We start from the raw sequence: 22951 nt of genomic DNA, 5'->3' as shown, positions 1-22951 counted from the left end.
AGTCAATCTCTATTCTCTTGATTATTCTACAATCTAAGCTACATGGACTGTGAATAAGACCAATACTACTATTACTTTAATACTTTAATACTTTACTTTAATACTTTAATACTTCAATACTTCAATACTAACTAATACCAAAGACTAAGACGGGCGACACCAAAAGTACCACCAACCAGGGATTCTCGAACCCCCCCCCGCCTGAGTCCGTCTCTGTCTCTGTCTCTTCTTCCTGTCAGCTCCAGTCAAGGAGGCCAGCCAAGACAGGACACGACAAGACGGTCAACCGCTGCTGGAATCAGCTCGACATCAAGAGAGATGCTCCTGCCCTTGCGGTTGAAGATGAAACATGCCGTTGCTGCCGTCTCCTCCGTGAACAATCTCACGATGCTCGCCACCCCGCCCGACGAGGAGCCTCAGCATCACCACCATCACAGCAACAACAACAACTATCACCACCAACACAATCATCACAATCACCATCGCCCTCCATCGAAACACCAGGACGGGAGCGGAACCGCGGTGGGGTCCGCCATTGAGACCATCGGTCGCATCTATCGAAATACCCCTGTCCCGACTCTGGTGCTCGATGCAACGCTGCGCGTCATCGAGGTTTCCAACAGCCATCTGGAGCTCTGCAAGGCACGTCGCGACGAGCTGTTATCCCGCAGCATCTACGACCTTCCACCAAACCGTATCCCCGTCGCAGACATCGCAACGCTGCGTGGCGCGCTGCAGGCGGCCATCTCCACTCGCGCCCGGCAGGTCGTGGACGAGTCCGATTCGCACGTCGGCGTGCGCTTGACGCCCATCTTTGACGACAACCATCGCGACCTGATCGCCGTTATTCTAGAAGCTCATGATGTTACCACTACTACGACAACAACTCCTGAGTCTAAAGAGTCTCAAGAGTCTAAAGAGTCTCAAGAGTCTAAAGAGTCTAGCAAAGGCGCTGCCGCCGACGCCTATGTCGACGAGACGTATCGCATCCTTGTCGACACTGTCAAAGACTACGCCATCTTCATGCTCGATGCTCATGGCCACATCGTCACCTGGAACGCCGGCGCGGCCATCCTCAAGGGATACGCCGCCTCGGAGATCATCGGCAAGCATTTCTCCGTCTTCTACGGCAGCGAGGACCGTGTGCTCGACAAGCCCGCCAAGGAGCTCGTGCTCGCCCTGCGCGACGGCCACGTCGAAGACGAGGGCTGGCGCTATCGCCAGGACGGATCGCGCTTCTGGGCCAACGTCCTCATCACCCCGATCTATCGCTATGGCCGCCATGTCGGCTTCGTGAAGGTCACCCGCGATCTCACCGAGCGCAAAGCAGCCGAAACACGCCTGATCGCCGCCTTTGAAGAGACCACCCAGCTGAAGAACGATTTCCTGGCCAACATCAGCCACGAGATCCGCACCCCGATGAACGGCATGCTGCTCGCCGTGACCATGCTCAGCGGCACCCCCCTGAACGAGCAGCAGCGCGAGTACACCTCCATCATCGAGGATTCCACCAACGTCCTGCTGCAGGTCATCAACGACGTGCTCGACTACTCCAAGCTCTCCTCGGGCTCCTTCTCCCTCACCACCGACGTCGTCGACATCGAGACCGTCATTGCCGCCGTCATCCGCAACTGTAAGTCTTGCCTGAAACCGGGCGTCGCCATGCACTGCCACATTGCGCCCGGCTTCCCGCGCTACCTTCGCGGCGACCCGCTCCGCTATCGCCAGGTCATTCAGAACCTCGTGGGAAACGCCGTCAAGTTCACCGAAACGGGCTTCATCGAGGTCCGCACCACCTTCGAGCTCGACCCGCACGACCCCAGCTTCTACTCCATTCTGACCGAGGTCAGCGATTCGGGTATTGGAGTCCCCGACGACGCCGTCCACACCCTCTTCACCCCTTTTACCCGTTTCGCCGACAGTGCGCGCAAGCGCTACCAGGGCACCGGGCTCGGTCTGTCCATCTGCAAGAGCCTGGCCGAGCTGATGGACGGGGCGGTCGGGTACCGCCCGAACACGTCGAACGGATCAGGTAGTATCTTCTCCCTACGGACACGAATGGGTCGCCTTGACCGAGACATCTCTTCTTCCTCCTCTTCTTCATTCAACCCATCTCCTTCATCTCAGCAACAAGACCAACAAGGGTCGGTCCCAGATCTAGCCGCCCAGCTGCGCGAAATCGCCACGCAAAAGACCCTCCTATTAGTCGAAGACAACGTGGTCAACAAGACCGTGATGATCAAGCTGCTCAACACGCTCGGCTTTGAACGCGTCGACACCGCCTCCGACGGCGCCGAGGCCGTCCGTCTCGTCAAGCAGAAACCTTTGTCCTACAACGCTATCTTGATGGATATCAACATGCCCGTCATGGACGGCGTGGAAGCCACGACGCGCATCCGCGCCATGAACATCGAAGCACCCATTATTGCCTTGACGGGGAATGCCCTCAAGGGTGACTCGGCGGCGTATCTTGCTAAAGGCATGAACGACTGCGTCGCCAAACCCATTCATCGCCATGAACTCATGCGCGTTCTTCTCAAATGGATCGGGTCGTGAGTTCTAGTTTTCCTCTGGTCTTCCACCACCACCACCACCACCAAATCAATCGCTTCAGTCTGGACTGAGCGTTGCAAAGCTGCATTGAGTCAGCTACATGCTACAGCAGGCTTTGGTTATCTGCCGTCAAGTATGCCTTGTCAAACGGGTGACAGTCGATCGGACTTGTCCGATATCTTGTGTCTACAAAGTAGACTTGTAGTATTGAGAGTCTCTACACAGAGACCTTACATCGATATCGATAACTGTATATGGTAGACTCATCCGAGTCGGTACATAGCTAGTTACTTGTATACAATAGGACGTATATACATCTCTCTCTCTCTCTCTACTAATACTCTCCACGTTAATGACAACCAAGCTTTGTCCACTTTACTAGCTCTGGTATATGGTACCCATCAAGTGCATCTACTGTAGGCTGGCTGCCTGAGACAAACACGAGGACACTCATATTTTATATTCTGACACCAACACCAACACCCTGCCCACGAAACAAGCCCAATAAGTTGTAGACTCATTTTTTGACATATTATTGCCAAAAGACTGCTAAGGAATACGGGAAATAAAATCACTAAAAATACAACTCAATTACTCACTCTGTATACTATACGCAAAAAGAAAAAAAAGGAAGTGCATCAGCCAGGAATTGAACCAGGATCTATTGCTTGGAAGGCAACAATGCTAACCATTACACCACTGATGCTTATATGTTCTCCACCCTAATTCTGGACCTATAATGTTACCAAAATTACCGACCGAAAGGGAAATTTCTCGCGCTTAACCGGTCTCGTACTCAGGCCATAATTAGCAGACTTTTTCCACAACACCGGCACTAGTGGTGTAATGGTTATCATCGTTGCCTTCCAAGCAATGGATCCGCGTTCGATTCGCGGCTAGTGCATATTCTTTTTTTGCCTGTATCTTACAGTTAGGTATATAGGTGAAGAATGCTGGATAGATATTATTATTGTTATAAATTTAATACTACTACTTACTATCTCCATCAAAAACTCAATGCAAACTCCTGGAATTGAGACGTATTGTGTCAAGTCAGAACAATGGACTCAGCCAGAAGAATAGTTTGCTCTGATTGACGGATTTCGATTGTCTTGAGGGTCTAGGTAGATACCTAGGTACCTAGTATTCCGTCTCAACATCAAACAGTCTGGCCAATCGTGTCTCTCAGGAACAATACCCTGACGGACCCCTGCCTATCCTATTGTCCTTCTAGAAGGCGCAATGGATTCCAACCACGAGGAAAGCCGAGAGAGTGAATCAACCATGCGAACTTAGGGGGTTCTTGTACGACATGTCTTACTCGATCAAAGAGATAAAACCACTACTTTGCAAATATCTTCGATTACATTTCCCCTCTCTCATAGTTATCCCATACCTGGACGTTGTCGACATGAAATTCTTTGCCGTTCTTGCCTTCGTAGCTGGCACCTTGACTGCTCCCACAGACCGGCTCGTTGTGCATGAGCGACGGGATGCACTGCCCAGTGCGTGGAGGGAGACGAGCCGTGTGCATGAGAAGACGATGCTCCCAGTTCGTATCGGTCTGACGCAGCAGAACCTGGATATCAGCCACGATCTGCTCATGGAAGTGTAAGTGTTGTTCCTAGATTGAGTTGGATCCGAAGAAAAAGAAGGAAGAAAAAAAAAAGCTGACGGGCAGATCGAACTACTCCTCGCCCCGGTATGGACAGTACTATTCCGCGCAGGAGGTGTATGATATCTTCGCACCGTCTGAGGAAAGCATCTCCGCCGTGCGTGGCTGGTTAGAGTCCGCAGGAATCGACGCCCACCGTATCTCCCTCTCGACAAATAAGCAGTGGTTACAGTTTGACGCTGAGGCGGGGGTGCTCGAGAACGTCCTGGATGCTGAATACTATCTCTACTCACACTCGGACACGGGGATGTCCCACGTTGCTTGCCGGGAGTACTCGCTGCCGGAGTCTGTTCGCGCGCACGTCGACTATATCACGCCGGGTGTCAAGCTGTTGAAGGTCAGCGGTGCAGCCAAGGCGACGAAAAGAGGTAGTTTCGATCTCAAGACAGATCCCTCAAAAGCGAAGTCGTTGAATGTGTCTTTGGATTCGTTGGCTTCGTGCGATACATCAGTTACTCCAGCCTGTATCAGAGGTAAGAATTGGGTCTTATGTATGATAGGGATATGACATGCTGATGTTTAGCCATGTATAACATCTCGGAAGGAACCAAGGCGACACCTAACAACGAACTGGGCATCTTCGAGTGTCTGGGAGATATCTACAGCCAGGAGGATCTGGACCTCTTCTTCAGCACTTTGGCTCCGTATGTTGACTGAATTTCTTGACAAAGGACGTCACTGACTGAGCAGGAACATCCCCAACGGCACACATCCGATTCCAAACCTGATCGACGGCGCCGTGGACACCGTTCCGGTCAGCGAAGCCGGGGGCGAGTCGAGCATCGATTTCCAGGTCTCGTACCCGATCATCTGGCCGCAGAACAGCGTGCTCTACCAGACCGACGACCCGGTGTACGAGGCGAACTACACGTTCCGCGGCTTCCTGAACAACTTCCTCGACGCGATTGACGGCTCGTACTGCACCTTCTCGGCGTACAACGAGACGGGCAACTCGCCGCTGCTGGACCCGCCGTACCCAGACCCAGCGCCGGGAGGGTACAAGGGCACCCTGCAGTGCGGCGTCTACCAGCCGACAAACGTCATCTCCATCTCGTACACCGAGGTCGAAGCCGACCTGCCCATCTCGTACCAGCGCCGGCAGTGCCTCGAGTGGCTCAAGCTCGGATTACAGGGAGTCACCGTGGTGATCGCGTCGGGCGACGCCGGCGTCCAGGGTGTTCCGGGAGACCCGACCCCCAGCGGCTGTCTGGGCGTCAACCACACGATCTTTGTCCCCTATTTCCCTGTGAACTGCCCGTACACAACCGTCGTGGGAGCCACGTATCTGCCCGCGGGGGCGTCTGTGTCTTCCTCGACAGGAAGTGCTGCGGAGCATGCATCTGCAGACTTCCCCTCCGGCGGCGGGTTCAGCAATATCTTCGCACGACCGGCGTACCAGGCTTCCGCCGTGGAGGCATACCTAGCTGCCAACCCGCCGCCGTTCCCATCTTACGCCAGCATCAACAACGACTCCTTCGGCGCGGACGGCGGGGTGTACAACCGGATCGGGCGCGCGTACCCGGACGTGTCTGCCGTGGGCGAGAACCTGGTGATCTCGTACCGCGACGTTCTGGTCCATCTCGGCGGCACGTCCGCGTCGGCACCCATCTTCGCGGCGGTGCTGACACGCATCAACGAGGAACGCCTGGCGCGCGGGATGTCGACGGTGGGGTTCGCCAACCCAGCGCTGTACGCGAATCCGCAGGCGTTCCACGACATCACCGTGGGGAACAACTCGGGCTGTGGCACGGCAGGCTTCTCGGCGGCGCAGGGGTGGGATCCAGTGACGGGATTGGGGACACCAGACTATCCGAAGCTGCTGGAGGTGTTTCTTGGTAGTTAGTTCAAAGAATAAGACCCCCAATAATAACCGATACAGACTGGACGGCCCAGTTTTACCGAGCGGTTAATAGAACCAGATGATGTCATGAGGGGCCACCAAAGACTCGTACCTGATAACTTATAGCACCCATCACTCTGTAGAACAGTCACGCAGTTCCAGCTGGAAATGAATAAACATCCACAGATAAAAGGCGAGCAGAAAGACAGGAAATCGGGACTGTCTCGACCCAGGTAGAGAGCGACGTTGCGGAAAATAATTTCACTCGTGGAAGAACTGGCAGCCAGAGAGGATGACTAAGCCCCCCCTCTGAGGGGCACCAGAGGGACTTTCCCCCACCGGAGCCGGTTTTGGCCCTGCAGATAAATAAAGCCGGGGAGACTGAGAGCCAGCTTCAGTCTCTCTCGGTCTTCTCTCTCTCATCTCTCTTTGTGATTGCCAATTCGTCATGTCTCTCGGAAAGAAGGTTACTCTCAACACTGGCGCCTCCCTCCCGTAAGTTCAGAGTTTCTCTCCTGCTGTTGAGTAGCGCTGTACTGACTACCGCAGCCAGCTGGGGTTTGGGACCTGGCAGTCTGCCCCTGGGGAGGTTGGTGAGGCTGTCTACGAGGCTCTCAAGGCGGGATACCGTCATCTGGTGAGTAGACATTCTTTGTTGGGTATGGCTTGCAACTGATGTACTAACTAGTAATGTACTGTAGGACTTTGCTACCATGTACGTCGCCTCGTTGACGAGAAACACACAAGCACTGACGGATCAGCTACGAGAACCAGCGCGAGATTGCCGCGGGGATGAAGCGTGCCTTTGCTGATATCCCTGGTCTGAAGCGTGAGGACCTGTTTATCGTAAGTCTCTGCTACCATCACTTACTACCTACTACTGAACAAGCTAATTCTCGATAAGACCTCCAAGCTCTGGAACAGGTATGATTTATGCACTCGCTTGCTTTGGCCACGAGGTTCCCCGTTGACAAGACTAGCCAGCACCACCCCGACGACGTTGAGCCTGCCCTTGATGCCTGCCTGGAGGAGATTGGTATCGAGTACCTCGATCTATACCTCGTCCACTGGCCCATTGCCTTCAAGCGGGGCGCCAACTACTTCCCCCTGATCCAAGGTAGCACCGTGGAGGGCGGTGATGTCGAGATTGACGACGATCTCTCTATTGTCGACACCTGGAAGGGTATGTCGGAGTCTACTCGGTTTGTTTCTTGATGCTGACTGTCTAGCCATGATCAAGCTTCCCAAGAGCAAGACCCGCGCGGTCGGTGTTTCCAACCACAGCATTGAGCATGTAAGAAGCCTCCAGAATACCTTTTGAAGAATACCCACTAATTCTTCCAGATCGAAGCTCTCATCAACGCCACCGGGGTTGTCCCCGCGGTGAACCAGGTCGAGCGTCACCCGCTGGTGCCCAACCTGCCGCTGGTCAACTACTGCAAGGAGAAGGGCATCCACATCACGGCGTACTCGGCCTTTGGCAACAACGCCTTTGGCGAGCCGCTGATCATCAACCGCCCCGAAGTCAAGGCGATCGCCGAGCAGGTCTCGCAGCGCACAGGCTCCCCCGTCAGCGCCGCCCAGGTCATTCTCGCCTGGTCGCAGGTGGGCGGCCACTCGGTGATTCCCAAGTCGGTGACCCCGTCGCGCATCCGCGCCAATTTTGAGGAGATCGAGCTGCTGCCCACCGAGGTCGAGGCCGTCTCCGCCCTGGGCGCCCACCCGCGCCGCTTCAACGTCCCGTACATTGCCAACAAGCCGCGCTGGGACATCAACATCTTCAACGACCCGGCCGAGGCGCCTGCCACGCACAAAATTATTTTCTAAAGTACATATATGAATGAATATGAATATGCACATACATAAATCATACAAGAGTACACAAGTATACAGAAGACAAGTAGAATAAGAATAGAAGAGAAAGGAGGATAAAATAAAGACTAAGAAAAGAAAAGAGAATAGTTGTAGTCGGTATAAAATATGAATATATATCATAGTTTGTACCTCCCATCACCAAGTCACCAGGATAACCTAGTGGAATCTTCCTTGGTCTAGTGGTCATGATTTCCGCTTGTCATTCGTGATAAGCGCGGGAGACCGGGGTTCGATTCCCCGAGGGAGAGATTTTTTTATTTTTCCTCCAACCAGTGCATAACATCGGGTATCTACCAACTCCTAGCTATCAATCTACCATTCAATATTATTATTTTATCAATTATCGTATCTTCATATTCAGGGTATCATATCATATCATAAGTATACTATTCAGCATTGATTGCCCGCTGGTGCGTTCCGCGAATCAACCCCCCGTCCAACTCGTAGAACCGTTCCCCTGACGAAGCAGGCACTTCCATAACATCTCCGCCGTCAAGCATGGGGAGGTCATTCGGATGAGTTTTGCGTCTGATTTGTGTGGCAGTAGCAGCAGCAGGAGCAGCAGCAGGAGAAGTAGTAGGAATAGCACCGGCAGCGAAAGTCGTGGTATTAGCAGGAGTAGTAGAAGTAGCGATTGTCTTTTCCGGATCAGGACCGTGAACTGCAACACTGCTGTATAATGCTTCATTCCTCCTCCTCCGGATATACCACAGAATGACGACGATGAGCATCACGACGGCGACGATGACGCCGACTGCGATGCCTGCTTTGGCGCCTGCCGAGAGAGAACTTGAATGGTGATTGTTGTGATTGCTGCTACTGCTGCTGCTGCTGCTGCTGCTGCTGCTGCTGCTGCTGGCGCTATTGCCGTTTGTACTGCACGAGTAGGACCCGGAAATGTCGTTGTTGGAGTAGAGAGTTTTCCATGACGAGCAGGACATGGAGCCTGAGCTGGAGATTTCGACGTTGCCGTCTACCTTGTCCAACGAGGGGAAAGAGACACTATATAGTTAGTATAGTGTAGATGGTAGTAGAGTAGAAGAATCGTACGTATCAAAAGCACCCGTCAGGTTAAGATTCCCTTTGATTTCCTTGAGATCGTCAAAGCCGTCGAGGGTCGAGAGGTCGGCATTGCCGTCGATGATGAGGCTGGCAGCGATGGTCTTGAGCGTGGGCATGGAGATGGCCGTGAGGGTGTCGCAGCCGGACACGGTGATGGAGCCGCTGACGGTCGTCAAGGACGAGGCGTTGAGCGAGGTGAGACTGGAGGCATTGGCGGCGGTGATGTCGCCGTTGACGGAGGTGATGCCCGAGAGAGAGATGGCGCCCGAGGCCGACGAGGTGATTACGATGTTGGCTTTGAAGGCGGTGCAGTCGGCGAGGTACTTGTCTGCATCGCTCTGGCTGGAGATATCGACGTCGCTGGAACAGTCGGCGCGTACGAGGGCGGTAGTAATGAGGAGGAGAAACAGTGACGGCAGCCAGCGAGGATTCATCTTGAGTGAGAAGGACGAGGTGGAAGATATTCAGATGGAGAACAGGCCGGCTTTATCTGAAGGGATTTCTGTTGCGTGATGATTAAGTGGATAGTGTTCCATTAATAGAAGTAGACTAGTGGTACTTACTCGCCAGTGCTTTTTTCAATTAAGATCATTTAGGAGATAAATAATACATAACTAGATAATAGACAGATAAATATATAGAAACACATAGATAAATATATAGATAGACAAGATAAATATATTGGACTCCTATAAGTAGAATCAAATAAGAGACAATAAATATTATATTGTTTGCTGAGAAAATGAACCTCCGTCCGAAGTCCGCTGTGGCTGTGATAAGCATTGCTTGACTAGATCTAGCACTGCCTCCTACTTTGTTCAAGTAAATATTCAATGTATTATCAGGATGATCGACTGGTTCTGATTAAACAAGGGCTCCATCTGTCAGTATCAATTGGTTGGTTCTATTAATACCTGTCAGAGTATATCCGCAGTGGTCTGACCTCTGCTTTATAGATCTTATTTATCAATCAGCCAAGCATTTCTGGATTATCTCTGTATTGTAGATCAGTCTGCACGTGGCAGAAGTCATTCTATCAATGAACTTAGAGTAGCATTGTAGCAGTTCAGACAGACTATGATTATCTCCAGGACTATTATATCAATATAGATATATACATCTATAATGATTATCTAACAATCTCTGCGTCAGTCAGGATGACTACCACTAACTGACAACAGTGATGGCTAGTATTAATTGCCCTATATATACGGAGGTACCTGTATTTATGAATAAACTATACACGTCTCGGCTCGGTCGTAGACATGTCCGAACCGAAGTTTCGTCCGAAGGATACTATTACTCCGTACTCCGTATTCCGTACTCCGTCAAGTGAAACCTACCATCTATACGATTACGGAGATAGACTCGGAGAAAAGGAGTCAATTGATTAGGCAGCCGGTAATTGCTCAATAGCGAGTGGGGGCGGACCCAGAACATGGAGAAGGGTTAAAGAAATACAGAGTAAGAGGATGAACAGAAAGGTATGAATAGATTCATTTATTCATAATATTCTATTCTTATAGTATTCTAATAGAGCTCCTGATTCTCCTGATTCTTCTGATTCTCCTGATGCTCCTGATGCTTCTGGTCCTGATGTAGAAATGACGCAAGTGACAGCTGTAGCCTAGGAGATGGTTAATAATAACTCAATATTGATTAATAAACCCTCCATGGCATTAATAATTCCCCCATCCTGCTTAGTGGTTGTACGGCATGGCCAATTAGAAAAGAGGCGCGTGGGGGCGAAGTATCTGTCTAGAAGAGATATCAGTAGAATAAAACTAAAGGATGTAGAAGAGATATCAGTAGAATAAAACTAAAGGATGTAGAAGAGATATCAGTAGAATAAATCTAACACCTATATGATCATACCAGAGTTGTCCTCCATATTCATACTCCATACTCCATATTCCGTCCAAATACTAAAATCTAGAAAGTATTCCCGTAACCAGTCCAATATTCCATTCCCATTCCCATGTTCATGCCCGTCCCCACTCCCATCCCCACTCCCATCCCAATGCCCATGCCCATGCCCATGCCCATGCCCATTTCCACAACAGGCCCTGCGAGTGATGGGATTTCCTCCAAGTGGTAGTCGTGGTAGTCGTGGTAGTCGTCGTAGCGGTCGTATTTCTCGTATTTCTCGTATTCGAGTGGGTACATCAACGGCGTTTCATCTGGGGACGGCCAGACGGGCATGTCGAGGGTGTCGAGGGAGGATCCTGAGGATACTGATCCGGAGGGTTCTGGATGTTGATGTTCTAGATGCTGATGTTCTGGATGTTGATGTTCTGGGTGTTCTTGTGATGATGATGATGATGATGATGATGATGATATTGAGGACTGTGATTGTCTTGATTGTCTTGATTGTCTTGATGACTGTGACTGTGATTGTGGTTGAGATTGTGATTGTGAAGGCGAAGGGGAAGATTGTGGCTCTCCATAGTTGGTCTCCAAGGTCTGTAGGCGCAGCTTCATCTTCTTCCCTACTCAACTTAGCATCGTCATACTCGGACGACTTCTTTACTCACTGTATTTCCTCTGCGAGATGCGGTTCTGGATGCGACGCCGCTCTGCCCGGTCCGAGATCTTGGTCCAGTCCTCGGAGGCGGCGCGACTTTTGTTATCTGAATGTGAGACGCGGGGACGAGGCATGATAGAGTATAAGTACTATAGTAGTATACTATAGTATACGAGTAGAGTAGATGCGTTCTAGAAATAAAAAGTATGCTCAGGGGAAGGCTGGGATTTAAGGTATAAGTATCCCTCGTAAGGCTAGAAATGTTAGGCCGCCTGCGATCCTGCACCTGCAGGGCGATGATTTGTCTGTCCGGCTCGTATTGTTGCCCTAGTGCTGCGGCTGAACCACCGTTACATCCTTTTTTAACTCCGATCCGCCGTCCCGGGATGGGCATTGGCACTGGGGAGTCTCATGGCAGCCTGGACAAGGATGTGGCAGTGGCTGTGGGGGAAGCAGCCAGCGAAAGTGGCCCGCTTGAGGCCTCAACGCGCCTCCTTGACTGGCTGCGCGCTGAAGGATGAGAGGGAAATCCTGGATGGGCCAGGCGGCGCTAGTCCTGTTGGGGCAATTCCTTGTGTCGGAGTCCGCAGATGCCGTCGGGGCCGGCGCTAGCCTGTTCGGGATACCTTTGCGTGGAGCGGAACCCCCAGGGCCGAGCTGACTAAGCGTCGCTTGTGGCTAGCGCGATGCAAGCTGTCGATCAGAGTATCTACAGGTGACTGTACGGATGACGTCAAAAATACTGCCAAGACCTCCGCCTTACCACGAGGACAGGTATTATAGGTATTATTATATGCTAACTACGCTATGAAGGGCCTCCCTCACCTCCCGATTGAGAAAGCCGCCCAGTCCAAACGCAGGGAGCACCCTGACCATCCGCATCACCGAGGCCGGGAACCAGTCCCGCCCGATCCGCTGCCATCGCGCCCGCCAGCCCAGCGATTCCCGCCGCGTATACAGGTCCAGCCCGAGGAGGTGGACGGGCGTGCAGACCAGCTGCATCGCGGCGGGGACGCCCACCTGCGCGACCAGCGTCTTGAGCGCCGGGCTGGCCGTCACGGCGTCGGGGATCCGCTCCGCCACGGGGCCCGGCAGACTGAAGGACCCGAAGATGGTCATCGCGTCGCGCACCAGGAAGGCAGAGTATGTGCTGGTCGGGATCCGGCGGAGCAGCTGCGTGCTCTGTCGGACGGCGGCGGCGGCGGCGGTGGAGGAGGAGGACCCGAACAGCTGCGCGAACCGGACGTCTTTCCAGATGCCCACGCCGGCGTTGACGAGGAAGGTGCTGGCAAACGTCGCCGCCATCGTCGTCTTGCCATCTACCTGGGCGTGGGTGCCCAGGGTTTCGGCCAGGTTGGCGGTCGCAAACGTCGCCGTGTACAACGTCCACACAAGCAGGTAGGGCGGCGACCGCACGAAATGGTGTGGTTTGCAGAGCAGGGAGCCGAGCTGTGTGCGTAACGACGGGAGGAAGGGCTGGTTGAGCGACGATTTCTCCACCACCAGTCGATCGCACACCGTCACGGCGGGCGATATCAGCGCCGACGAGGTCGCTGCCGCCGTGATATCGGCGAGAGACTGGAAAACAAGCCGTTGTTGTTGTTGTTGTTGTTGTTGCTGCTGGTGTGCTGTCGGCACAACTATATCCATCAGTGCGTGAGCCATTCCGAGGTCTGCTGTCTGGCAATCAAGGTAACCAAGACAATGCACTGAATATATCTCGCCTTGATCAAGATCGGGAGAAATCTACCCTCTCCCAGACTGCCGTATACTCATCGGAGTCGCCCGCCAATCACGGCTCTCGGTGCGGCCGAGGGCAGCGAGCCCTAAGCCCAACGCCGATAACGATCTTCACCGAAGAATTCTAGAAAGCGTCAGTCTACAGTCAGTCTACAGTCAGTCGACAGTCAGTCGACAGTCTACAGTGATACTATATACTGATGCATTAGTGTATTATAATATGTAAGGCATGGATAACATTTCCTTAGTCATACAACATACGATGCCTCGTATATCGTATATCGGACGGACTCGGAGTCGCGAATCTCCGTTCCGGTCGGCGCAATGTTCCTCCGGATAGACCAATCATATAGTACCGGGAAAGCTCTGAGCAAGCATTATTTTTGGTGTAATATATCTCCTTAAATGTAAAAAGAAATATTCCTCTCTAGGATTATACCTACTAGCTTACCACTGGCATTATTATAATTTTATATGAGGGCTTATTAAGGGCTATACTTATGATTAGGCTGGAAATTATCTATGGCCCATAGATTTAAACCAGAGAACTATAGAAAATTAAACTTCATTAGCTAACTAGACTATCTATACAAATTACTAGATAGGGATCAAGAATATATACAAGCCTAGGCCTTTATTCGGTGCTTATTAGATGCTCAATTGATTCCTTGATTTCTCAGGCAGCACCTAGGCTTATAATACTCCCTAATTACCATGTTTAGGGCCTAATATAACATTTCCGCGCGCCTAATTTTTGACATGACATAAATAACAGTAAGATCATAGTTATGAAGGAATGGTCACCACACCATTGTTGGGGCCTAGTAGTATTGTAGTGTAGTACTTATAGAGTAGAATAGAGTAGGATAGAGGATAGAGGATAGAGTAGATAGAGTAGAGAGGATAGATCTAGAAGATAGAGGATAGGATAGGATAGGATAGAACTACTACTCGTCACAAGTGATGCCACTGGGCAGATTGAGACAGTCGTCGCTGACTTCCCCCCCCGTCACATCGACGTCGGTCCAGGTCCAGTCGGTGCAGCTGCCGTCGCCGCAGGCAATGTAGATCTCGACGGCGTCGCTCTCGACGGTGCCCTGGATGTTGTCCAGCACAAAGTCGGAGATGGTCACGCCGTCGGTGGGCTCCTCGTCTGTGTCGTCGTAGTTTTGCTCGATGATGATGCCGTAGTCGGTGCAGTCGGTAAAGGTGATTTCCTGGTAGGTGATCTCGCTGACGCTGCCGGTGTCTCCGTAGATGGTTTTGATCCGGATTGCTAAAGTAAGTTAGAGTTAGACGGAGAAGTTAAGAGTATTCAAGTAGAGTAAAGAGTGATACCCTGCTGGGAAGCCAGAATCTCGCTGTTGTAAAAGGTCACATTCTTGACGGTATTGTCGTCTCTGCCGCCGACGGAGCCAATGGACAGGCCGTGCCCCCCCGAGCAGACGCCGCCGGAGAAGTAGATGTTCTCGCCCGAGTTGATGGCGACGCAGTCGTCCTGGTTGTAGATGTTGGCGCCCGTGATGGTGACGCCCGTGGAGGAGGCGATGTCGAAGCCGTCGGTGTTGGCGGCCAGATCGTCCGTGTCGCCGTCGACGTTGTTGACCGTGATGTCGGTCAGGGTGAGGTCCGAGGCGTCGTCGATGCTGAACACCTGCACGGGCGAGTTGAGGATGTAGATGTTCTCGATGGTCGACGAGGTCAGCGAGTGCGCGTAGAAGAAGGTCGGCTTGGTCTTGCCCCCGTTCGACCCTTCGCCGTCCCACCACCGACTGCCATCGCCGTTGAGGTACGCGTCGTCGTCGGCCGTCACCAAAATGTCCGTCCCAGACACCGACACCAGCGGGCCGTCCCATTCCTCGTATCCAAACGTCGTCTCCCCGGCGAAGATCACCGTCGTGCCGTCGTTCAGGTCCGTCAGGTCCAGCGTCACCCCGGACGGCACCGCCACGCTCGACAGCACGATCGTCGAGCAGTCCAGCTTCGACGCCGACGCCGACGACGCGCCTTCAGACCCGGAAAACGTGCATGTCGTCGCGCGTTTCTGCGCTGCCTGGGGGTCGGGCGCAGGAGTGACCATCGGTGTGGCGGCAGCCACGGCCACAAGAGAGAGTAGAAGAAGCATATCGTAGAAGTAGAAGTAGAAGTAGAGAAGTAGAAGTAGAAGTAGAGAAGAAGAAGAAGTAGAGAAGTAGAAGTAGAGAAGTAGAGAAGTAGTAGTAGAAGTAGAAGTAGAGAAGTAGTAAGAAGTCAGTAGGAATAAGAGAGAGAGAGAGAGGATTTATAGAGATCCTACAGAGCAGTTCATGATTGGTGGCCCGGAGAATCTTCGCGGGGATCTGCAAAGGCGAGACGACGGCGCTGTCAATGGTGGATTAATCATAAGTTCTTCAGTCTGCAGGGGAAGTGGCATATTGATATCCATCAATCTTGTGATAGTTGAATGATCCTTAATTTGTGATGAGGGGATGAGACAGGGGTATAGTTTTGGTTAGATTGGAATCATATCATGAGGTGATTAGTATAGAGAAGAGTAATACTATACCTGTAGGGTATAGCTAGTTCTATTCTTGTGTAAGACGTTGAGTCTCTAGAGTCTATAGTATATAGTGCCATGAGAAGGTGACTTGGTTGTTGCAGGAGTATATAATAAGAAATGTCTGACCAGACAAAAGTACTATTAACTTAGTTCATATCCTGGCCTATTGGAAATTAACAGATAATGAGAAGCATGAGTATAGATATCAGCTTAAGGTATATAGGTCTATCATCTTAGATATAGTCTAAGCTGTTAAGCAGTATACTTTAATAAGAATAATACCATCTATAATAGTTTATATTATAACTCTCTCTAATAGTTTATATTAACTCATACTTAAGCATCTCTTATAAAATAAGAATAGAAGCCTCAGGCACACACTAACCCCATCTGGCTAGTGCTGACGGAAGCGAGCCCCTCGTCAACACGCAATTTCATGACTGCCGTGAATCTATTATTATTCTATCATTATCTTGTATATACTATATAAGTATACTGTATATATCCCATTCCACCATGGACGGCTTTACCGAGAAGCAGATCGAGGAGCTGCGCGAGGCGTTTCGCGTGTTTGTAAGTGCCTCGGCCTCGTGTGTGAAGGCTGCTAACCCCGCAGGACAAAGACGGCAATGGTAAGAGGCGACGAGCAGAGAAGAAGAAGAAGAGAATAATAGATTGCTAGGCGACATTACTGCCGTCGAACTGGGCGATGTGATGCGCAGTCTGGGCCAGAACCCCTCGGAGACCGAGCTGGAGGACATGATCAACGAGATCGATACGGACCGGAATGGCACCATTAGTTTTGAGGGTATCTATCTATCTTTCTATTCCATACTACTTATTATACTCTTCTCTTCTATCATGTGCTGAGGATTAGAATTCCTCGGGATGATGTCGACCAAGATGAAGCACACCGACACCGAGACGGAGCTGCGCGAGGCGTTCAAAGTGTTCGACAAGGACGGCAGCGGCTCGATCTCGGCGCAGGAGCTGTACGAAGTCATGAAGGCCATCGGCGAGAATCTCACCGAGGCAGAGGTCCGAGACATGGTGGCCGAGGCGGACAAGAATGGCGACGACATGATTGACTGTATTCTCTCTTCCGACTGACTGACTGACTGCTTTTGCTAACTGGTGTAGATGAGGAGTTTGTCGAGCTCATGCAGCAGGGATAGATAGATATTTGTACAGATGTCAATACATCCAGTTCCATAGCACATCTCATCTAGTCTATCTAGTTGACTGTCAATTGATCTACGGCTAAGCTCCTCAGAGCCTACGAGCTGGTCACAACACTAACACTGGGACTGAGCAATAGGTCCTTTCTCTCACACTCAAGACAGGGTGTAATGGATACTTGCGTCGGGTGTTCTCGTTGAATGGACCCCGAATATGCGGTGCACTAGGCCAAGGCTTTTCAGCATAGACGAAGAGAACGGCTGACTATGAGTGGCTCGGTGATATGCTGGGGACTTATGCCTCTCTAGACGTTCGGATGCTTTGCCCACACTTTCCTTGCCAGAAGCTTCAGACTGTCCACTGACCATTCGATGTCCTTCTCAGCCGTGCCCGGAGTGGCGTCACGAAGGAAAAAGCTGCTGAACGGAACCACAAATGGCCCGTTGGTGACCTCAATGGGAGAATCTTTGTCCTCCTGTGTGATGACCACTTCTTGAGTCCCTTGTGCCACAAGCTGGCCTGCCGTTGCTCGGGTTGGGCGACGAGGAGGAACAGCCTGCCAGTGAGTCAGAGTGATCTTCCTCATCTTCTGATGCACAGAGACAGATATCACAGCCCGGACGTCTCCTCTAGACTCTTCCAGCCACCACCGGGCGCTTCTCTCCGGATACCCCGTCTCTATCACCACAGAGGGCCATACGCCAGAGCGGCCGGCGGGGAGAACAGACGGAATGTAACTCTGGTCAGGCCGTTTTGTGTGGCCGCCAGAGTAGACATGTGCATTGGCTAGAAAATCGATCTCCTCGACGAGATTCATGCCGCCCAGGATGAGAGCCAGGGTGACGTTTAGATGGGCATGGGCGAGCTCATGCGGGAGGCTCGGCATTTTGACTAGAAGGAGCTGTTCACGATGGAGATACCAGATTGGACGATTGCGAAGGTGAGAAAGAGATAATTGGTGGGTGAAGCTTCTCTCGTCCATATGGGAGAATATCACAAAGGGTGTCTTTGCTTCCTCGAGGGCTTGGAGCGAGTGTATTCCATGGTATTGATATTCACTCGCAGAGACCTCAAAGTGGCTTGCCATGATATAGTATAGTATAGTATAGTATACAATATATAATATATAGTATATAGTATATAGTATATAGTATAGAGTGAAGGGAGAGAAGATTAGAGAGTAAGAGAGAGTAAGAGTAAGAGTGAATATCACTATGACATACTAGATATACTTACTAATAGTATAATAGATAGTCACTTATATTTTACCTATCTATATCTATCCTACATCTATTCACTCTATTCCTAGTCTATTCACTCTATTCACTCTATTTACTCTATACTACTATACTAATTCAATAATCTACTCTTCTGCTCTACTTTATACTGTATTCTCTCTTTATCTATTTTATATTAATTCTGCTCTCTCTCTCTCTTATCACTGCTTCACACTCTCTCTTATCACTGCTTCACTCACTGCTTCACTCTCTCTTCTCTTCTCACTCTTCACTTCTCACTGCTTCACTCTCTCTCTTATCACTGCTTCACTCTCTCTTCTCTTCTCACTGCTTCGCTTCTCGCTGCTTCGCAGCTCGAAGCTTGCAGCTCGAAGCTATTGATACTCCTCCGGCACAGTCGGCCAGACATCCACCCCCTCCAACAAGGCCATGGCCATGCCACTCTGCTGATGAGTCGCAATATGGCAATGCAGGAGAAACGCGCCCGGCGTCTCGACATGATAGCGAATGACCAGAAACCAAGCCCCCCCCACCGCCGGATCGAGAAAGGCAGTGGTAAAAGTATCTCGATACGGGGGATTGACCAGGTTGAACGACTCGGGCTGTTCGGCAACAGCTTCATCGACCGAGGTCCAGCCGAAGAAGCCCGCGGCCTGGCCGACCAGGTACCCTTTATTCCCGTGTTTATGGATAGGATGCGGGGGTTGGATCTCGGCGTCGGTCTCGCCGACCACCTGGACGATGATGTCCACCCACGTATCGTTGACGGAGAGCAGGGCGGCGTTTTCGTCGACGAAGAAGGCCGGATCCGGGTGTTGCAGGATGGGATGCGCGCCCCATTCCTCGGGGATGAAGAGCTCGCGGCCCCCGAGCGTCCAGTTGTAGGCCGTTCCCAACCGGGAGAGTTGGGAGAAATGCATATGTGCCGCTGTACTCGAGGGGGGAGGCACATTATACGGCGGAGGACATTGGGTGAGTAACAAGGTGCGAACGTTGGTGGATGTGATGGTGCCCCCGTAGTCGATATATCCTTTGCTATGGGGACCAGCCTGTTGTTTCACATAAGATGATGATGAAGATGGTTTGTAGGAGAGAGTGGCGTATCCGCCTATGACCTGATCGCCTCCATTGTCCGCCACTCGAATGCTATAGTTCCCTTCTGGCTGGTCTAGACGGATCAGCACGGCGTATCGCACACCGTTGAACATCTCGATGGCTTCCACCTGCTGTGGCTCGACCAGACCCCCGTCTGCCTCGTAGATCCACATGGGATGCGAGTCGACGGAGACAATCAAGCCCTTCAACGCCTGTGAGGCGACAAAATTCAGGCTTGCCCAGCCGTCGGCGGCGTCCACTTGGACCGTATACATGCCTCCGTCGGAGGGGGTGCAGTTCCATTCCAGCTGGGAGGGGACGGCATCGATGTTGCCTGTATTGAGGTACACGGGGGACTGGACGTCGGACAGAAGGACTTGAAGGCATCTAGATGAAAAGAATCAATAGATAAAGACTAACAAGGGCTAATTAATTCTGGAATATACCCCTTGTCTGTCAATAAAGTGCCGTTCTCGACATTGGACAGTTTGCCCGTCGTCATGCTCTGGAGGAAGTCGGCGCCAGGACAATACGTTGAGCCATGGCCATTGATGAGAAGCGAGTCGACGCAACTGTAGTTGTATACAACAGTTAACAGTTAGTATATAGAGAAAAAATTCAGTTGTATAGTGAAGGGATATACAAAAGATCGTAGCCCGAGGCGACTTGGGCCTGGTAATACTGCGCCGAGGTGAGCGACGTCCAGTCGGCCAGCATGAGCAGATTGGGGGCGGCGGCGGCGGCCTGCATCTGCTGGATGTCGTTGCTGTCGTTGGAGATCAGATGGAAGGGGAGTTCTTTTTGTCTAAGAGGGTTAGAGAAGTATAGAGTATAGAGTATAGTATAGAACCTGATGTAGATCCCTCCGATCTGGCCGTCTTGCAGCAGACTGCGGACATGCGAATGGTACCTGAAGATGAGCAGGAAGATGAGCAGAAGATGAGCAGAAGATGAGCAGAAGATAAGTATAGGAGAATACCAATATGTGCCTGCCGGCTCGGCCGTGAAGCGATAGACAAAGGATGCATCGGGCTGAATGGGCCGCTGGCTGAGGCCTGCCACTCCGTCCGACCAGGGCGAGTTGTGCTGGCGCAGGCCGTGCCAGTGCACCGTCGTGTTGAAGGGCAGATGGTTATGCACCGTCACTTCGATCTCGTCGCCTTCGTCCCAGACCAGCACGGGGCCGGGATACTGGCCGTTGGTGAAGATCATCTCGCGGGGGACGCCATTGGGGGAGCCGGTCGACCAGGTCAGGTTGAGCGTCTCCCTGACTGTTTTGGCCTGTGTCAAGGCGAGGAAGAGGAGGAGGAGGAGGAGGAGAAAGGGAGTCATTGGTAGCAGGTTGGGTTAGGTAGGGTAGAGTATAGTATAGTAGGGTAGGGAAGGGTTGGAGTTGGAGATGGGAGAGTATAGGGTTAGGGTTAGGGTAGAGTATGGTAGGGTTAGGGTTAGAAGTGGTTAAGGTAGGGTAGAGTATGGTTAGGGTTAGAGGTAGGTTGAGGTACGAGAGAGGGAGATGTATGGTATGGTAGGTATGGTAGGGAAGTATGAGCATAGATAGTAAGATAGGGTTAGGGTTAGGGTTGGTATGGAGAGAGAAGAGAGAAAGAAGAGAAAGAAGAGAAAGAAGAGAGGATGCAAGCAGATATAGACTCCATTTCTAACACAGCCAACTGTGATGGATTGTACTACTGGTGATGGGCAGATTTACAAGCCAGCGATGCAGGTCAATCACAGGGATACAGAAGTATAGAAAGTAGAGAATAGAAAGTAGAGAATAGAAAGTAGAGAGAGAGGGAGAGACAGTAAGTAATAAGTATAGAGAGGAGGATAGAGGAGGATAGAGGAGGATAGAGGAGGATAGAGGAGGATAGAGGAGGATAGAGGAGGATAGAGGAGGATAGAGGAGGATAGAGAATAGAGATAGAGAAAGAGGATAGAGAAAGAGGATAGAGAAAGAGGATAGAGATATGCATAATAGATCTTGAATTATATTAGATATTATATAGATATTATAGATATTATATAGATATTATAGATATTATATAGATATTATATAGATATTATAGATATTATATAGATATTATAGATATTATATAGATATTATAGATATTATATAGATATTATAGATATTATATAGATATTATAGATATTATATAGATATAGATATAAACACTGCCTAAATGATGATCTTCATGATGACTACTCCTCTCTAGCCTGTTTGAGTATAGCCTGCCCCTCGCGCCGTTTCCCTAAAAGAGCAATATTCCCCGCTCAACTACATATACCCATCCTTTGTTCTTATATCCATCTCTATCTTATACATATTCTACCATGAGAACATTTGCAGAAGCAGACGCCCCCCCCTGCGACTGGCGAACCCGCCAGCCCGGCTTCATCCTCTGGGCCCTCATCTCCCTGCCGCGCCTGCTGGTGGCAAGTGTTTTCTACAGCCTCATCTACCTATCCGCCTCGTCCCGGCCACGCCCGTCATGGACGTACCGCCAGGCGCTGGTCACCCGCGTGCTGCGCGTCGCCTTTGGGATCATGGTCGAGCTGGGCTTCTCGCAGTCGATCAGTCTCGAGGCCGGCAAACTCGGCGATCGCTTTGTCCTGCTCGATCCCGCGCCGCCAGAAGCGTACCTGGGGCCGTTTGCTTATAAGAGCGAGGCAGACGACAACCACAACAAGCCAGTCAAGCCCGAACGCATCGGCGCAACCTGGTATCCTGCGCCGCTGGACAAACGGACGGGGGAAGCCTCGCGCCTCGACGAGGACAAGAGCACCGTCGTGCTGGCCTTCCACTCGGGCTCCTTTCTCTGGGGCGACGGCCGGCCGGAGGAGTCGGGCGCCGTGGCCACGATGCTCAACGAGTCGCTCGGCCCCAACACCCACGCTCTCTGGGTGCAGTATCGTCTTGCCGGAGGCTCGCAGCCAACCCCGTACCCGGCTCCCATGCAGGACGCCATCACGGCGTACGTCTATCTCGTGCAGGAGATGGGGGTGCATCCGTCGCGCATCGTGCTCGCGGGCGACTCGTCGGGCGCGACCATCGCCATGGCGTTAGTTCGCTACCTGGCGTTCCTGACCGAGCAGAGGAATCATCATGGTACCGACAAGCCGGCGGCGGCGTATTATGAGCTGCTCTCCGAGTTGCCCCCGCCCAAGGCGTGTTTGCTCTTCTCCCCCTCGCTCGAATACACCTTCGAAGGCGACTCGCACGCCTGGGATGCCCACCGCAACGCAGACGCAGATTACTGCTCCGGCAGGATGGCCGCCTGGGGCACCGCGGCGGTCGCACCCCCGGATCTCGTCTCCCTGGACGATCCGTACCTCTCGCCGGCGCTGTACCCCTTTGCCACGCCTGTCGCCATGTTCGTGCAGGCCGGCGGCGCAGAGGTCCTCTGCGACAGCATCAAGGGGTTCGCCGATGCGTTCCGTCTCGTCGAGGGCAACCGCGTCGAGTACCTCGAGGTTGCGGATTGTCCGCACGACGTCTATCTCATTGGAAGCATTGCCGGGTGGAAAGAGGAGCAGAAGGAGATCATTTCGGCCGCCGCCACGTTTGTCCATAGTCTCTAGTACAATCTATCAATATATCAATGTCATACTGTATACGTATACGTATACT

At 51.7% G+C, this 22951-nt stretch overlaps 11 protein-coding genes and 3 non-coding genes across 14 annotated transcripts; 7 read left to right on the top strand and 7 right to left on the bottom strand.

The window, feature by feature from the left end:
* Positions 1-4: 4 nt before the first annotated feature.
* ASPZODRAFT_135333 (hypothetical protein) lies at positions 5-2925 on the top strand. The gene has a single exon (XM_022723771.1). The coding sequence runs from the start codon at positions 343-345 to the stop codon at positions 2554-2556; it is 2214 nt and encodes a 737-aa protein (XP_022578443.1). The 5' UTR covers positions 5-342; the 3' UTR covers positions 2557-2925.
* Positions 2926-3187: 262 nt separating this feature from the next.
* ASPZODRAFT_t120 lies at positions 3188-3259 on the bottom strand. The gene has a single exon. It is a non-coding gene; the product is annotated as a tRNA-Gly (tRNA).
* Positions 3260-3385: 126 nt separating this feature from the next.
* Positions 3386-3457, top strand: ASPZODRAFT_t127. Its single transcript has one exon. It is a non-coding gene; the product is annotated as a tRNA-Gly (tRNA).
* A 507-nt stretch (positions 3458-3964) lies between these two features.
* ASPZODRAFT_101669 (hypothetical protein) lies at positions 3965-6071 on the top strand (the record flags this gene model as incomplete). The annotated part of the gene is made up of 4 exons (XM_022720793.1): positions 3965-4164; positions 4235-4701; positions 4752-4872; positions 4919-6071. The coding sequence occupies 4 exons, from the start codon at positions 3965-3967 to the stop codon at positions 6069-6071; spliced, it is 1941 nt and encodes a 646-aa protein (XP_022578442.1).
* Positions 6072-6456: 385 nt separating this feature from the next.
* Positions 6457-7895, top strand: ASPZODRAFT_168775 (hypothetical protein; the record flags this gene model as incomplete). Its single annotated transcript, XM_022726877.1, has 8 exons — positions 6457-6563; positions 6618-6705; positions 6770-6783; positions 6830-6914; positions 6958-6992; positions 7049-7251; positions 7298-7362; positions 7413-7895. Exons 1-8 carry the CDS (start codon positions 6517-6519, stop codon positions 7893-7895), a joined length of 1020 nt encoding a protein of 339 aa, XP_022578441.1. The 5' UTR covers positions 6457-6516.
* A 213-nt stretch (positions 7896-8108) lies between these two features.
* ASPZODRAFT_t128 lies at positions 8109-8191 on the top strand. Its single transcript has one exon. It is a non-coding gene; the product is annotated as a tRNA-Asp (tRNA).
* A 62-nt stretch (positions 8192-8253) lies between these two features.
* On the bottom strand, positions 8254-9507 carry ASPZODRAFT_135329 (hypothetical protein). The gene is made up of 2 exons (XM_022723770.1): positions 8994-9507; positions 8254-8945 (listed from the first exon to the last, which is right to left on the bottom strand). Exons 1-2 carry the CDS (start codon positions 9437-9439, stop codon positions 8330-8332), a joined length of 1062 nt encoding a protein of 353 aa, XP_022578440.1. The 5' UTR covers positions 9440-9507; the 3' UTR covers positions 8254-8329.
* A 1359-nt stretch (positions 9508-10866) lies between these two features.
* On the bottom strand, positions 10867-11588 carry ASPZODRAFT_135328 (hypothetical protein). The gene is made up of 2 exons (XM_022723769.1): positions 11540-11588; positions 10867-11494 (listed from the first exon to the last, which is right to left on the bottom strand). Exon 2 carries the CDS (start codon positions 11484-11486, stop codon positions 10938-10940), a length of 549 nt encoding a protein of 182 aa, XP_022578439.1. The 5' UTR covers positions 11487-11494; positions 11540-11588; the 3' UTR covers positions 10867-10937.
* A 634-nt stretch (positions 11589-12222) lies between these two features.
* ASPZODRAFT_135327 (hypothetical protein) lies at positions 12223-13414 on the bottom strand. Its single transcript, XM_022723768.1, has 2 exons — positions 12343-13414; positions 12223-12250 (listed from the first exon to the last, which is right to left on the bottom strand). Exons 1-2 carry the CDS (start codon positions 13192-13194, stop codon positions 12239-12241), a joined length of 864 nt encoding a protein of 287 aa, XP_022578438.1. The 5' UTR covers positions 13195-13414; the 3' UTR covers positions 12223-12238.
* Positions 13415-14058: 644 nt separating this feature from the next.
* On the bottom strand, positions 14059-15495 carry ASPZODRAFT_101660 (hypothetical protein). The gene is made up of 2 exons (XM_022720792.1): positions 14608-15495; positions 14059-14545 (listed from the first exon to the last, which is right to left on the bottom strand). Exons 1-2 carry the CDS (start codon positions 15392-15394, stop codon positions 14217-14219), a joined length of 1116 nt encoding a protein of 371 aa, XP_022578437.1. The 5' UTR covers positions 15395-15495; the 3' UTR covers positions 14059-14216.
* Positions 15496-16324: 829 nt separating this feature from the next.
* ASPZODRAFT_18705 (hypothetical protein) lies at positions 16325-16983 on the top strand (the record flags this gene model as incomplete). Its single annotated transcript, XM_022727278.1, has 5 exons — positions 16325-16381; positions 16425-16440; positions 16491-16616; positions 16686-16898; positions 16949-16983. 5 exons carry the CDS (start codon positions 16325-16327, stop codon positions 16981-16983), a joined length of 447 nt encoding a protein of 148 aa, XP_022578436.1.
* A 308-nt stretch (positions 16984-17291) lies between these two features.
* Positions 17292-17873, bottom strand: ASPZODRAFT_145062 (hypothetical protein; the record flags this gene model as incomplete). The annotated part of the gene is made up of 1 exon (XM_022725069.1): positions 17292-17873. One exon carries the CDS (start codon positions 17871-17873, stop codon positions 17292-17294), a length of 582 nt encoding a protein of 193 aa, XP_022578435.1.
* A 481-nt stretch (positions 17874-18354) lies between these two features.
* Positions 18355-21068, bottom strand: ASPZODRAFT_135325 (hypothetical protein). Its single transcript, XM_022723767.1, has 5 exons — positions 20300-21068; positions 20171-20230; positions 19964-20125; positions 19767-19892; positions 18355-19707 (listed from the first exon to the last, which is right to left on the bottom strand). Exons 1-5 carry the CDS (start codon positions 20650-20652, stop codon positions 18600-18602), a joined length of 1809 nt encoding a protein of 602 aa, XP_022578434.1. The 5' UTR covers positions 20653-21068; the 3' UTR covers positions 18355-18599.
* Positions 21069-21494: 426 nt separating this feature from the next.
* ASPZODRAFT_135324 (hypothetical protein) lies at positions 21495-22950 on the top strand. Its single transcript, XM_022723766.1, has one exon. It carries the CDS (start codon positions 21655-21657, stop codon positions 22900-22902), a length of 1248 nt encoding a protein of 415 aa, XP_022578433.1. The 5' UTR covers positions 21495-21654; the 3' UTR covers positions 22903-22950.
* The last annotated feature ends 1 nt before the right edge of the window (position 22951 follows it).

This window comes from Penicilliopsis zonata (genome assembly GCF_001890105.1).
Source record: "Penicilliopsis zonata CBS 506.65 unplaced genomic scaffold ASPZOscaffold_15, whole genome shotgun sequence".
Taxonomy (NCBI): Eukaryota; Fungi; Ascomycota; class Eurotiomycetes; order Eurotiales; family Aspergillaceae; genus Penicilliopsis; species Penicilliopsis zonata.
Note: the sequence above shows the minus strand (reverse complement) of the source record. Positions and strands in the feature narration are given on the sequence as shown.